At 26.5% G+C, this 15285-nt stretch overlaps 3 protein-coding genes across 5 annotated transcripts; all 3 read left to right on the top strand.

Moving 5' to 3' along the window:
- The first annotated feature begins 2017 nt into the window (after positions 1–2017).
- On the top strand, positions 2018–3104 carry LOC122502624. The gene is made up of 4 exons (XM_043612776.1): positions 2018–2178; positions 2423–2476; positions 2586–2726; positions 2810–3104. The coding sequence occupies exons 1-4, from the start codon at positions 2119–2121 to the stop codon at positions 2915–2917; spliced, it is 363 nt and encodes a 120-aa protein (XP_043468711.1). The 5' UTR covers positions 2018–2118; the 3' UTR covers positions 2918–3104.
- A 255-nt stretch (positions 3105–3359) lies between these two features.
- Positions 3360–7913, top strand: LOC122502617. Of its 2 annotated transcripts, XM_043612767.1 has the most exons (7): positions 3382–3567; positions 6278–6331; positions 6426–6569; positions 6639–6740; positions 6822–6875; positions 7461–7604; positions 7675–7913. In XM_043612767.1, exons 1-7 carry the CDS (start codon positions 3508–3510, stop codon positions 7723–7725), a joined length of 609 nt encoding a protein of 202 aa, XP_043468702.1. In that variant the 5' UTR covers positions 3382–3507; the 3' UTR covers positions 7726–7913. The 2 variants fall into 2 exon arrangements, with proteins under 2 accessions (XP_043468703.1, XP_043468702.1); XM_043612768.1 differs by lacking the exon at positions 6278–6331 and having other exon boundaries at positions 3360–3567.
- Positions 7914–8302: 389 nt separating this feature from the next.
- LOC122502638 lies at positions 8303–9543 on the top strand. 2 transcript variants are annotated; one of them, XM_043612789.1, is made up of 5 exons: positions 8303–8445; positions 8644–8697; positions 8874–8915; positions 9067–9132; positions 9231–9543. In XM_043612789.1, exons 1-5 carry the CDS (start codon positions 8386–8388, stop codon positions 9366–9368), a joined length of 360 nt encoding a protein of 119 aa, XP_043468724.1. In that variant the 5' UTR covers positions 8303–8385; the 3' UTR covers positions 9369–9543. The 2 variants fall into 2 exon arrangements, with proteins under 2 accessions (XP_043468724.1, XP_043468723.1); XM_043612788.1 differs by having other exon boundaries at positions 8802–8915.
- The last annotated feature ends 5742 nt before the right edge of the window (positions 9544–15285 follow it).

Below are 15285 nucleotides of genomic sequence, written 5' to 3'. Positions count from 1 at the left end.
TCTTAAGAATTCAATTCTTTTCAAAAATAAACATTTTCAAAGGAATTCAATTATTTAAAAAACTTTTTTTTTAATTCTTCGTCAGATTTCAATTATTTTCAATTTTTTAATGAAATTTCTCAATGGAATTTAATTATTTTCAAAAATTATTTTAAAATTCTGAGAAATTCAATTGTCTAAAAAAAATTTGAATAAAATTCTTCACAAGAAATTAATTATTTTCATAAATAATAATTTTTTTCTCGAGAATTCAATTATTCAAAAATATTTTGATAAATTGTTTTATAAAAATTTTAAAAATTATATAATAAAATTGATCATAGAATACAATTATTTTCGTAAAATATAACATTCTTCGTAGGAATACAATTATTTTAAAAAATGTTTATAAAATTCTTCAAAACAATTCAATTATTTTCGTAAAAAATAAATTTCTTTGAAGCAAATCAATTACTTAAGAAATTTTAATAAAATTCTTCCCAAGAATTCAATTCTCTTCAAAAATAGACATTTTCAAAAGAATTCAATTATTTAAAAAAGTTTTTTTTTATTTTTCGTAATATTTCAATTATTTTCAATTTTTTAATGAAATTTCTCAATGGAATTTAATTATTTTCAAAAAGTTTTAAAAAATTCTAAAAAATTCAATTATTTTCAAAAATTTTGAACAAAATTCTTCCCAAGAATTCAATTCTTTTCATAAATAATAATTTTTTTCTCCAGAATTGAATTATTTTTACAAATAAATGTTTTCATATATGAATTCAATTCTTTAAAAAAAGTTTTTAATAAAATTTGTCGCAAGAATTCAATTATTTTCTCATCTTAAATTTATTATAAAAAAACATGAAGAAATCGATTGCTCCGTGTCGAAGACTCGAAGTGATCGCTTTCTTAATGTTTTATAACAATTTTTTTTTATAATTGTTTAATTTCAAAAATGTTTGAATTTGAATCTTTTGAAGAATTTTATTTCCTATATGGAAAAATAATAATATTAAATATTTATTTTAAAAAGAAGTTATTAATGTTTTCGAATAATTTTACTTTTAAAGAAATTTGTAAATAAATGTCATAGAATTTATTTTTTTTTTTGTGTATCTAATAATTTTTGGAGTAAATCATATAGAATATTTTTCAGGGTCGCAGGGAAAAAGTGAAAATTTTCTCTGTAAATCTGTAAATCGTAAATTTTTGTCTGTAAAGTGGGGGAAAATCAAAATTAAATTTTTGTTGCATCTCTGAATTTGGAATCAAGAGTTCTCTTCAGGTATACCAGAATAATGTTTCAAGGATTTTTTTTATAAAGTCCTTTAAATTCCTCTAACCATTAATTCACGAATTCTATACTTTCAGCGCCGGGATTTTATAGTAAATGACTGTGCGGTAGTGTTGCTCCATTTCGTTTTGTACCAAATAGGAATTATTTTTTTTTACAACTACCATTATTGCTCTGAGTACCCAAGTCACTCTTGTGATCTGAGCTCTCGTCAAGAAATAAAGAGTTTGCGACGTAACGTTAAGATGTAACGACTTTCAGCTATTTTGTCGAATAGATCCCGAGGAATGACTCTCTTTATCCGTAAAAACGAAATGAAGGAATGTAACAGTAAAACAGTCGAATATTTCTATATTAGACCCCAAAAAAAAAAGAGAATGAATCTCGAAACTAATGGTACTCTAAACCTAACAATTAAACATTTGGAAATTTTCGTTCGAAGAAAATAGAAAAATAATAATTAAATACCAGATTGAATATTTGAATGTTCAAATTCTATAATTTCAGAAAATTAGATTCAAACATATTTACTTTTTTTTCACCTAAAGATAAATTCATTTCAAGGTTTATTTCAACAGTTATCAACGAACTATAAAATGCACGTGTACATTTTCTTTCTCTTTGCATTATCAAGTAATGTTCATTCGTCCAATTGACAAAATACACCAGCAGTTCTCTTACTGGCTTGGAGACAATAAATTCTGCGATAATTTTAGTGAATTTTTTAAAAATGCAGAAGCATTCGAAATAAAAAATTATTCATACGTGGCGCCTTGAAGTATCCTAAACCTACTGCATCAAAGTTCCTAAAAAGTAAACTTTCAAAAAGTGAAGAGAAAATGATTTACGTCTATATTTTACTTTGTGCACTCATTGCACAATTCGCCTACACCAATCAGGTAATTGGAATTTATAATCATAATTTTGCCAAATTATAATCAAACATGTAGTGGTAGCATATTTCGTGAATAAGAAAAATTAAAAATCATTAAAACAGTACATGAAGATATTTTATGCGTATAAGTTAAAATCATTAAAATCATTAAAACAGTATACAAGAACACATTTTACGCGTTAATGATTTTAATAAGTAGGAATAATTTCATGAATACAAAAGTAAATTAATTTTTTTCTCTTTTCTAGTTCAAATCATCTGCTGAACGATGTCAGGAAATGGAAATGGAATTCAATCATGATGTTAGTATTTGACAATAATAATTAATTAATATTTGACAAATATATATTAGCAATTTTGTGAAACCAATTTGACTTTCTTCTTTAATTTATATTCATTTTATTTTTCCAGTATGTTTACGGATGTCTGTTTACTTGTACAAGAAAAAGGAATGTTCCTGAAGGACAAGGCAATGGAACTTTGAAAAATGATGATTATGGTGATACGGGTATTTACCTTGCTGAAAATGGTTCACCTTGCGGTACTACTGGAGTAAGAATCAGTTTTTAACTATTATTCCTTTTTTTTTGTTTGCTAAATTTTTTTGAAACGGACTAATGTTTCCTTTCCTTTAGTACTGCAATGAAGGATTCTGCCTAAATGTCACGTCTTCAAGCACTAGTGCCAGCGACACTATCGAGACTTCTACTCTGGATACTGATACAGCTACTACAAGAGATTGAATTTAAAATCATTTAAACAAAATGTATCATTTGATTATAAAAAGTTAATTGTTTCAAAAATTTTTACAAAATTTAAACCAAATGTATCATTAATATGATTATAAAAAGTTAATTGTTTCAAAAATTTAAATTTTTGAAACTGACTAATGTATACGTTTATGATTCAATAAATACTGATTTAATGGAATTTTGATGCTCTATTCTTTATTTTGTTTTGCAAACCAAAACCATGAATAACTCCTGTCCTGTTTTTTTTAAATTCTCCTAAACAGATTATTTTTTTAATCATTTCTTCACGTACAGATAAATTTATTCCAAGGTTTATTTCAAACAGTTATCAAATTGCTGTAAATTTTTAATGCACTCTTGTAATTTTTTTCTATCTTTAAATATCATCTAATGTTCTTTCTGCCAACTAGAACGATACACCTGCAACATTCCTAATGGCTTGGAACCAATAAATTCTGCGATAATTTTAATAAACCTTGTATACTTTTAAACAATACAGAAGCATTTGAAGTAAAAACTTATATTCATATAGCTTAAAATCTTTTCAAACAGTATAAACTTTAAAAAAAATTGAACAGAAAATGATTTACGCCTATATTTCACTTTGTGCACTCATTGCACAATTCACCACTACGAATCAGGTAATTTTTTCGTAATTATAGTAATTTGAATGTTCTTTCATTCTTTCATTCACTTTTTCTGTCCCTCACACTCTGAAGTTGTCGTTTGTTTATACTTTTGCTTTTTCTTAACTTTAGATAGAAAATATGTTAACTTTAGATAGAAAATAAAAATCATCAGAATTTTTTTTACTTCTAAGAGACAAAAATTTTGTTAAATATTATGTTTTGTCAAATTGAAATTATTTTTGTTCTTTACTTTTAAAAAATAGAAAATTATTAAACAACTGTGATTAAGAAATAGAAAATTTATTTATTTTCCATTATTTTCTTTTTGAATCACAATTTTTTTAAGAAAATTATTATTTTGTTTTAGAAAAAGAAGAAAAATATTTGCACAATTTATATTTTTAATCTTATCTTTGGAACAGGATTTTCCACAGGAATTAAGACATTCAAAAATTCAAAATTCAAACCTTTTTTAAATTAAACAATTCTTATAAAAGTATTTTTATAAAACATGAAGATAGAGATTGCTCCGAGTCGAAGACTCGGAGTGATCGATTTCTTCATGTTTTCTAATAAATTAAAGATGACCGAGAGATAAAATCATTATTTTACATTATAAGAATATTGTTACTGTAACTTTATCAAAATTATTTTCATCATTTTAATTCAATTATTATTTTCTAGAATTTTAAATTATTTTTTATGAAAATAATAATTGAATTTCTTAAAAAATTTTATTATTTTTGGAAAATAATTGAATTCCTTAAAAAATTTTATTATTTATGGAAAATAATTGAATTCCTTAAAAAATTTTATTATTTATGGAAAATAATTGAATTCCTTGTGAAATTTTAATTATTTTATGAATATAATATTAAATGTTTGCGCAGAATTTCAATAAAATTTTTTATAAATTTGAATTCTTTGGAAAAATTTTAGTAGATATTTATATAAAAATCGTTGAATTGAGGAAAATTTTTGAAAATAATTGAAATTTTTGCCGTGAATTTTTTCAAAAATTTTTTTAAATAATTGAATTGATTCGAAGAATTTTATCAAACTTTTTTAAAATAATTGAATTTTTGCAACGAATTTTATTAAAATTTTCCAAAATAATTGAATTCTTAATAAAGAACTTTTATTAACTTTTTTTTTGTTAAATAATTGAATTATTGCGAAAAAATTTATAAAACATTTGCAAATGATTGAATTTTTGCAAAGAATTTTATCAAAAAATTTGATAATAATTGAATTTCTTCGAAGAATTTTATTGTTTATGAAAACAAGTGTATTATTGCGAAAAAAAATTGCAAATCATTGAATTCTTGCAAAGAATTTTATTGTTTATGAAAATAATTGAATTTAGGAAGAATTTTATTGTTTATGAAAATAATTGAATTTCTTCGAAGAATTTTATTGTTTATGAAAATAATTGAATTTAGGAAGAATTTTATTAAAAATTTTTGTAAAATAATTGAATTTTTTTTGAAAAATTTCTTTAATTTTTTTAATAGAATCGAATTTTTTAATAATTGTACTGAAAATAATTGAATACCTGAGAAGAATTTTATTATTTATGAAAAATACTTTAATTCTTGCGATGAATTTTAATAAATATATTTCTTTTTAAATAATTTGAATTCTTTTGTGAATTTTTATTGAAATAGTAGATATTAAAAATAATTGAATTTTGATATTATTGAAATTAATTTAATTCTACGAAGAATTTAATTTAAATTATTTTGAAAAAAAATTGAATAATTGTTAAAAATTATTTCATTAAAATCTTTGAAAATTAATTTTAATAAAAATTTTAAGAATTTTAAGAATTACATTTTTCGAGAAATTCCATTAACATTGTACCAAAAATAATTGAAATTCTGCGATGATTTTTATTATTTATGAAAATAATTGAAAACCTACGTATAGAATTTTATTATATTTATGAAAATAATTGAATTCCTAGTTAAAAAAAAATGTTATTCTTCATGAAAATAATTGAATTATTGCGAAGAAATTTATAAAAAATTTGTAAATAATAGAATTCCTCTGAAATTTTTATTATTTAATTGTTAATTCATTCATTCAAAATTGTCATTTTCTAAAATTTCAAATTAAAATTTTTTTTTAAATAATTGAATTCGTTTTGGGAAATATATTTTATTAAAATCGTAGATATTGAAAATCATTAAAATTAGAAAAATTTCTGAAAATAATTGAATACTTTGGAGAAGAATTTTGTTATTTATAATGATAATTGAGATTTTCACGAGAATTTTTTTCAAGATTTGAACATAGTTGAATTTAATAAGAATAATTTTATTTTTTTTTAAATTTTTGCAATTATTTTTAAATTCTACGAAATTGAATTTTTTTTAGTATTTCCAACAAAAATTTAAATTAGAAAATTTTCAAATTTTATTATTAATAATATTTTATTTTTTAATATTTATTTATTTATTTATTTTATTTTTTTTTAATATTTTATTATTAATTTTATTATTTTATTATTTTTATTTTATTTTATTGCTAATTTTATTTAAAAAAAAAGGTAGTAAGAAGTTAGCCGCGCGATTTGTTGCTAGTTTATAATTATAGTTTGACAATATTAAACAGCAGATGAACAGATTTTATGCGTTAATGATTTTAATAAGTAGGAATAATTTCATAAATACATATAAAGTATTTTATATTTATATTTTATATTTTTCCTCCTTTCTAGTTTAAATCATCTTCTGAACGATGTCTGGAAATGGGAAAGGAATTCACTCATGTTGTCAGTGTTTGATTTTTAGAAACCATTTTAGAATTTTTAGAAACCATTTTGATTTTCTTCACATGCTTTCTTAATTGATATTTATCGTTTTCAGTATGTTTACGGATGCCTTTTTACTTGTACAAGAGAAAAGGATGTTCCTGAAGGAAATGGCAGTGGAACTTCAAAAAATAGTGATGATTATAGCGATAGGAGTATTTACTTTACTGAAAATGGTTCGCCTTGCACTTATACTGGAGTAAGAATAAGTTTTTAAATCATTCTGTTTTTTGATGATAAATTTTACATAACGCCTCCTTTTCTTTAGTACTGTCAAGAAGGATTCTGCCTAAATGACACGTCTTCAAGCACTAGTGCCAGCGACACTATCGAGACTACTACTATGAACACTTATACAAACACTACAAAGGTTTAAAATTGAATAGAATATAGAAGTAATTTTTTCAAAAAGATATAAAACTTTAGTTTATTTTCTCTCTTTTTATACTAGTTAAAATCAGCTTCTGAACGATGTCAGAAAATGGGAATGGAATTCACTGACGATGTGAGTATTTGACGCAAATGTAATTTTTTTTAAATGCGAACCCAAATAACAGCGAAACTTTACTAAAAGGTTAAAATTACCTTGACTGCAATGTTCGAAATCTTTAGTTAGGCTCTTTAGAGTTAAAGTAATTCTTTAAATTTCGACTGTTTTTCAATGATTGTATAGGACACTTTTCCCAAACATTTTTTTTTTTCACAAAATAAACTATTCCCATATGGACAGTATTCTCAAAAAAAATTGTTTGACGCGAAACAATCATTTTTGACGTCAAAACAAATGTTTGACGCGAAAGTTGACTGAACATTGCGTGAAAGTTTAAAATTTCTTCAACTCTCAAATATGGTCGCAGTTCAACTTTTACATCAAACATTAGAATAACATCGGGCATTTAAAGAACAACTTCAAGTTTCATGATTTTCGTGACTTTCATGAGCTTCGCAACGTTCACAACTAAAGATTCCGAAAGGTTGCAGAGACAAGTTAATTTTTCAACTTTCAGAAAATTTTCTGTGCTTTGTTGGAATATTGCCTTTCTTCACATATATGCTTTCTTAATTTATATTTATTTTCTAACTTTTCTAGACTATCCATGAATGCACTTTTACTTGTACAAGAAAAAAGGATGTTCCTGAAGGAAAAGGCAGTGGAACTTTGGAAAATATTAATGATTATGGTGATACGGATATTTACTTTGCTGAAAATGGTTTGCCTTGCACTAGTACTGGAGTAAGAATCAGTTTTTAAATTCCTCTTTTTTGATGATAAATTTTACATTATAATGTTTGTTTTCCTTTAGTACTGCAATGAAGGATTCTGCCTAAATCTTACGACTTTAAGCATTGCCTGACAAACACTAGTGCTAGCAACACTATTGCTTATACTATAAATACTAATACAACTACTAAAAAAATTTGAAATTGAATTTAAAAAAAATGTTTCACTAATATGATTATAAAAAGTTGGTACATTTTTGAAACGGACTTTACGGACTAATGTATATACGTTTATCATTCAATAAATGCTGTTTTACTGAAATTTTGATGATTTATTCTTTATTTCCTGTAGCTATAACAAAACCGCATAATTAATTAATTTCTGAACCATGAAAAAATTAAAAATAAAAAAATAAAAAAAAAAATTGTTAATTTGCGGAAACTCTGTTAGTGTATGAAATTACATTGTTTTTTGTATTTTTTTTAATATTGTAAGATAATAACTTATTTTTTAACCAATTTTTTTTTTTTGCATAAAGACAAATTCGTTCCAAGGTTTATGACAACAGTTATCAAACTACTATAAATTTTTAATGCACTTGTTAGTTTTTTTTATCTTTAAACTAATCAAGTAAAACTGACAAGAAACACCTGCAGCATTTCTATAAAAAAACAATAAATTCTCTGACAATTTAAAAAAAATATATTTTTTTAAAAACATACTCTTAAACCTGCATCAGCATTAAGCGAGGCATTAAGTTTTTCAAAAAATAAACTAATATAGTGAACAGAAAATGACTTACGTTTGCATTTTACTTTGTGTATTCGTTGCACAATTCACCGATACAAATCAGGTAATTTTTTCGTAATTTATAATTTTAATTTGACAATATTATAAAATCGTAATCGCAGTTCTAAACTGAATATAGTTCTTCCATATGGTTCCAAAGAAATAAAAATACATTTCTTTTAAGTTCTAAAAATATTTTCCTAATAATAAAATCAATGTATTAATTGATAAAATTTGAATTTCGAGTTTTTCTTCTTTCTAGTTAAAATCATTTGCTGAACAATGTAAGGACATAGGAATGGTATTCTCTTATGATGTTAGTATTAGAAGACAAAATATATATTTCAATTTTTGTACCGATTTTATTATTTCTTCGCACATGCTTTATTAAAATTTATTTTTATTTTTTAACTTTCATAGTCTAACGACGGATGCAAAATTAACTGTAAAACAGAAAAAGTTCACGGTATAAATGTCAGTAAAATTTTTAAGGAATTGATTATTGAAGATGGATCGCCTTGCGGCAGAAATGGAGTAAGAATAATTTTTATATATTACATGTTATTTTTTAGTCTCGAAGTGAAAATCAGTTTTGCAATATGTAAAATTTTAAATAAATTTTAATAAGTTTAATTTTTTTTAATAATTTAAATATAAGTTTCACTTCTCATTTTCTTTCTATCAGAACTGCACAAATGGATTATGTCATAAGAGTAAAAAATTCGACAGTTATAATTTCGACAGTAATAAAGTAAGTACAATTTTATATATATATATATATATATATATATATATATATATATATATATTATCGTAGAATTTTTACTTATGAATTTTTTTTCTTTTCAGTTGTGTAATGGTGAATTATGTTACAATGAAACGAAAAAATCCAACAGTATGAAAAATATTTTTTCATTTTTTAAAAATATTTGGAAATCTATAATAGATTTTATACTAATGTGTCTAAAAAAAGTGTCGCTTTTTTAAAAAAAAAATGTTTTAATGATAAGTTTCATTGGCTTTTTCTCTTTATAAATGTTTGTTTTATGAATCATCTCCATGCAATAAAACATGTTTTATCAACACGTTAATGAAAATCATTAATGAAAGAAATGTTAAAAATTAAAAATGTCGAATTTAAAAATTATGAATTTAAATAAAACTGCATAAAAATGTTCACTCCGTGGATTTTTTTAATAATGATGATTACGAAATAGAAACAAGCAACTGAAATTTTATAAAATTTAATTGAAAATAGTTTTTTTTTTTAAGTATTTTATTCCAATTTTTGAAGAATTTTAACTGCAAATTAAAATACTTCTCGAAAATTTTAATGCAAAATCTATAAGTGTTGGATTTTAAAATGCAAATTAATGAAAATTTTCTTCCAAACATTATATTAAAATATTTAAAAAAAAAAAGAATTTCTTAGAATTTTTTCATTTTAATTTTAAAAAATTTTAAATATTTCCATATTTTCAGTTATACATATTTCAAAAAAATTCAAATACACACAAAAAATATTAACATTAAAATTGATTAAAGTTTTTTAGAATTATTTTTAACATTTTCTTACCAGAATTCAATTATTTTCAACAATTTTTAAAAAAAAAACTCGTCAACTTTTCAATTATCTTTTATAAATAGCAAAATTCTTCTTGGAAATTCAATTATTTTCAAAAATCCTCTATATTATATTAAGTTAATGTACGACCGACCGACCGACCGACCGACCGACTCACACCTCTTTCTATCCTGTCTAACTATCTTTGAAAATACTTCACTCACACATGTCCAAAAAACACATACCCATGAATGTTACACATATACACAAAACACATACATGTCATGTCACGCATGCGCAGTAGTATTCCATGAATGTCACGCATGCGCAGTAGTGTTCTATCAATGTCACGCATGCGCAGTAGGGTTCTATCAATATTACGCATGCGCAGTAATGTTCTATCAATGTTACACATGCGCAGTAGTGTTATATCAATGTCAAGTATGCGCAGTAGTTTTCTATCAATGTCACGTATGCGCAGTAGTGTTCGATCAATGTCAGGCATGCGAAGTAGTGTTCTATCAATGTTACGCATGCGCAGTAGTGTTATATCAATGTCACGTATGCGCAGTAGTTTTCTATCAATGTCACGCATGCGCAGTAGTGTTCTATCAATGTCAGGCATGCGAAGTAGTGTTCTATCAATGTTACGCATGCGCAGTAGTGTTCTATGAATATCAGACATGCGCAGTAGTTTTCTATCAATGTCACGCATGCGCAATAGTGTTCTATGAATGTCAGGCATGCGCAGTAGTGTTCTATGAATATCAGGCATGCGCAGTAGTGTTCTATCAATGTCAGGAATGCGCAGCAGTGTTCTATGAATATCAGGCATGTGCAGTAGTGTTCTATGAATATCAAGCATGCGCGCAATTCACCCACACATGTATACTCAACATATACACTAATCACATGTACATGTATACTCACACATGTACATAAATTATATACACATGTATACTGACTCATGTGCAGATATAAACTGCTACATATACACAAATCACATATATAGATTTAATAAACGATTGATAATATAAATTGCTGAATTTTTTAAGATTCGTTGATGCACGTAGTGTCTGTTGAAATTTTTTTAAATATACGTAAGTACCTCACTCGCTAATGCTGCGCTGTCTGTGTTGTAAGGGAAATTATTTATTTACTTGTGTATTTACTTATTCCCAAGTGCGAAATTAAAAACGGCCCAAAACTGGCCCAGTGACGGCATAGTCAGTGCCTACTCTTGGCAGACAATAGTGGCCCGACTGTCGGGAGGTTAACCGCGGTAGGCCGTCGGCAGCCAATCATCGGCCGATTCTCGGTAAACATTAATGGCCCATTATTGGCTGCCATTACTCCCCAGTGTTGAAAAAATTTTAAAAAAATATATTTTTTATTTAATTAACTAATTAATTCATAATATTTATACAGTTTATTTCCCTGAATTAATCGCAAACTTACAAATATTTGAAAAATTCTTACCGCTCGCGGGGATCGATACCTGAACCTGACGCACCAAAGCCTAACACTCTGACCACTCTGCTACTCTGACGTGAAGTCGAGGAAGCAAAAGGGTTCTTATAAGCTATACTACACTGGCCGATACTGTGCCATTATTGGGCCGAGCTACGTCCCAATATTGGCAATTATAATTTACCATCATAGATACAAAATGATAGACATTAATATGGCATTCCTGAGCCAAGGTACGTCCCAATTCTGGCAATTATAATTTGCCACAAAATGTTTTCCATTAAAGTGCCACTAATGTGCCATTAATAGGCCGATCTTCGTCACATCACTGGCAATTGAATATTGCCATTAAAGATTGATCAACTTTGCCATGAATGTGCCATTATTGAGCCAAGCTACGCCCCAATACTGGTAATCATAATTTGCCATCAAAGATACAAAATTTTTGCCATTAAAGTGCCATTAATGGGCCGATGGTCGGCACATCACTGGCAATTGCTTTTTGCCATTAAAGATTGATCAACTTTGCCATGAATGTGCCACTATTAGGCCGAGAGCTGGCCCAGTCTTAAAAAATTTGAAAATCTGACCATCGGCGCCATCATTGGCCCATCAATGGGACGTTTTGAACACCAGTAATGGCCCAGTAACTACTGCCAATTCTCGGCAGACATTACTAGACCAATTATGGGCCGTTTTTGCAGTCTTGGCATTTCGCACTTAAGTTTGTTTGTTTGACAGAAATCAACAATAACTTTTTAAATGGATTATCAGTGAAAAATGACTTATATATCTGTAAGTGTAATTTTCAACTGACTTTTAGTAAAATTATTTGTTTGACAGAAATTTACAATAATAAATAAATCACAATACAATAACAATCAGTGAAGAATGACTGATATTTTAGTACTTTTCAACTGATTTTCAGTAAAATTCCACTGATTATGAATCCAAAGTCACTTTTTAAAAATACAAAATGGCGAATCCAGGATAGCGGACGAAAATGAAAGATTTAGTAAGAGAATACGTAAAAATAACATTTCGTATAATGTACAATGACAATTTTTTAAAATGTCACTTCATAATAATTTTTGTCTTATTACACAATGATTTTAAGTAAAATAATTTATATTTTTATAAATATTAATAATTTTTTACATTTTCTAACCACTATAAGGTTTTAATCTTGTAAATGTTCAAGCTCTAGTTTAGAAAGAAAAATTTATATTATTATATAACAATATTGTCTAGACTTGCAAAAACCCAAAGTCTAGACAAATTTGTCGTAACAATATTGTTACAATATATATTGTAACAATATTGGTGACGGTGACGTGCGTAAGAATAATGCAGTAAAAATTTCAAAAAAACATTTCTCAAAAAAATTAATAAAATAGCATTTTTATATAGTTTACGAGATAAAAATTCCTGAAAAAAAAGTGTTGAAATTATTTGATTGAAGAGCGTTCACAAATGATGTCACGCAATTTTTCGGGATTTTATAACCCCCCCCCCCTCCCCCTGTCAAACAAATTTCATGCAATTTCACATGTAAAAATACATTGTGTCACGTTTAGTAGAGACCCTCCACCCTCCCCCAAAAAACGTGACATCATTTATGAACGCACCCTTGCAAATATCTTGCAAAATATTAAAAATTTTGTAAAACTTTTTGGCACACTTATTTAGGACCCTAAACACTATCAAATTACAAAGTACCCAAGTATCACGGAATATAACCTTAAATTTAAGGGAATATTGCATTTCATATTCGGAATATTCCAGTGGAACGTTCCAGAGATCTTAAACCCCAGTAGCACGTAATATTGGGAACATTCCAGCAATATGCCACGACATTGAGGCAATATTGGTAATGTTAAGGCAATGTTCTCAATATCGCTGTAATATTACGTGCTACTGGGAAAGTAATATTAAAATGTCCGCTGCACAGGAATATTCCAAGATATAAACATTTAGGGAATGTTCCACGATTATATCGAAGTAATATTCCAGGATGATGTTGAAGGAATGTTCCACCGTAATATTAATGGAATATTCCAGGGTGATGTTGAGGGAATGTTCCTAGATAATATTAAATATGTTGAAAATACCATTGAAAATCGTTTTTACTAAAGAAAGAAGATAAAGAGAAAAAAAGTCAAATTTTTTCAAAGTATGAAATTTTGGAATAATTCCAGGGAATATTCTGGGAATATTCCCTTAATATTCATTCAACATTACCTTGGAATATTCCATTAATATTACGGTGGAACATTGCCTCAACATCATCCTGGAATATTACTTCGAAATTACCGTGGAACATTCCCTCAATGTTATTTTTGGAATATTTCTGTGGGGCGGACATTTTAATATTACTTTAAGATCCCTAGAATATTCCGAATATGAAATGTAATATTCCCTTCATTTTAAGGTTATATTCCGTGCTGCTTGGGTATAAGCAAAACCAAAATTTCGTCGGTTCATAGAGCCATGGAACGCCCCATATAGCATTTTAAGATGATTCACATTGTGAACAAGTTAAAACCTACGATATTGGCTGGTTTTAATAAAAAATTTAGGGGAAAATGGGTCAAAAGTACTAAAAGATGGGAAAATATTATTTTTGAAATATCTTTTTTATTTTTTGTGCAGGGGAGCGTGGGGTAATGTGAGCTTTTAAATTTCACGTACTTAAAAGCCTTAAAATTCGCTGCAATGTCTAGAAAATCTTCTACAACCTTTGTTTATATCATTCCAAAACAAACGATTACATTCTTGACAAATTTTTAGTAAAGACAAGGGAAAATGTATTTTTTTAGTTTTCGTTGTAAACATCACCATAAGTAGTTAAAATCGTATTATTTAGTTATGCTTTTTCATTATATTATAGGTGAATATGTGTAGATATGTATACTTGTATAAAAATCGAGATAATAATAAAATTTGTTAATATTTTTATTTTTTTATTCAAATTTTGGCCTGTAACAATTCTGTGGGGTAATGGGAGAATTAGTGTCAGGTCAAAGAATCTTCGTTACTATGTTAGGGCTTTCGTTATTTCTTTCAAAATTGTAAAAGATATGAATATTCCCTTAATATTCATTCAACATTACCTTGGAATATTCCATTAATATTACGGTGGAATATTGCCTCAACATCATCCTGGAATATTACTTCGAAATTACCGTGGAACATTCCCTCAATGTTATTTTGGAATATTCCTGTGGGGCGGACATTTTAATATTACTTTAAGATCCCTGGAACATTCCACTAGAATATTCCGAATATGAAATGTAATATTCCCTTCATTTCGATGGGTTAGTCGAAAAAAAGGACACCTCGAATTTTGGTTGAAAAAGAGGACACCTCGCATTTTAGTTGAAAAAAAGGACACGTCGAAAATATTCATTTTACATCAACTTTCGTTTGGCGATACTAGTAGTGATGCATTACGAGCGAATATCGAGAATCTCGCGAAAAATACAATGAAAACAATTGAATGTTACAGTTTCATCTCTTTCCTTTTATGAAAGGACAAAGTCTCGTTATGCATCACTAGGCGATACTATGTGTAATGTAATTGTTTTTTGTAATAGAAGATTTAAGAACATATTATCTTCATAGTTTTTTGAGCACAAAATATCATAAGTCAATTACTTTACACATATCGTTCACTCCAAGTGGAATGTACGTATGTTTAAAGAACATTTTAGAAGTTACGTATCTTCCACGTTCAGTGAAGAAACCACGTATCTTTCTGTTCCGTGCAAAAACTACGTATCTCTGTCAGTCACTTAAGAAGATCTACATTTTATTATTATTATTATTATTATTATTATTTTTATTATTATTATTATTTTAAAGTTAATA

Source organism: Leptopilina heterotoma, unplaced genomic scaffold, assembly GCF_015476425.1.
Source record: "Leptopilina heterotoma isolate Lh14 unplaced genomic scaffold, ASM1547642v1 Lhet_235, whole genome shotgun sequence".
Lineage (NCBI taxonomy): Eukaryota > Metazoa > Arthropoda > Insecta > Hymenoptera > Figitidae > Leptopilina > Leptopilina heterotoma.
Note: the sequence above shows the minus strand (reverse complement) of the source record. Positions and strands in the feature narration are given on the sequence as shown.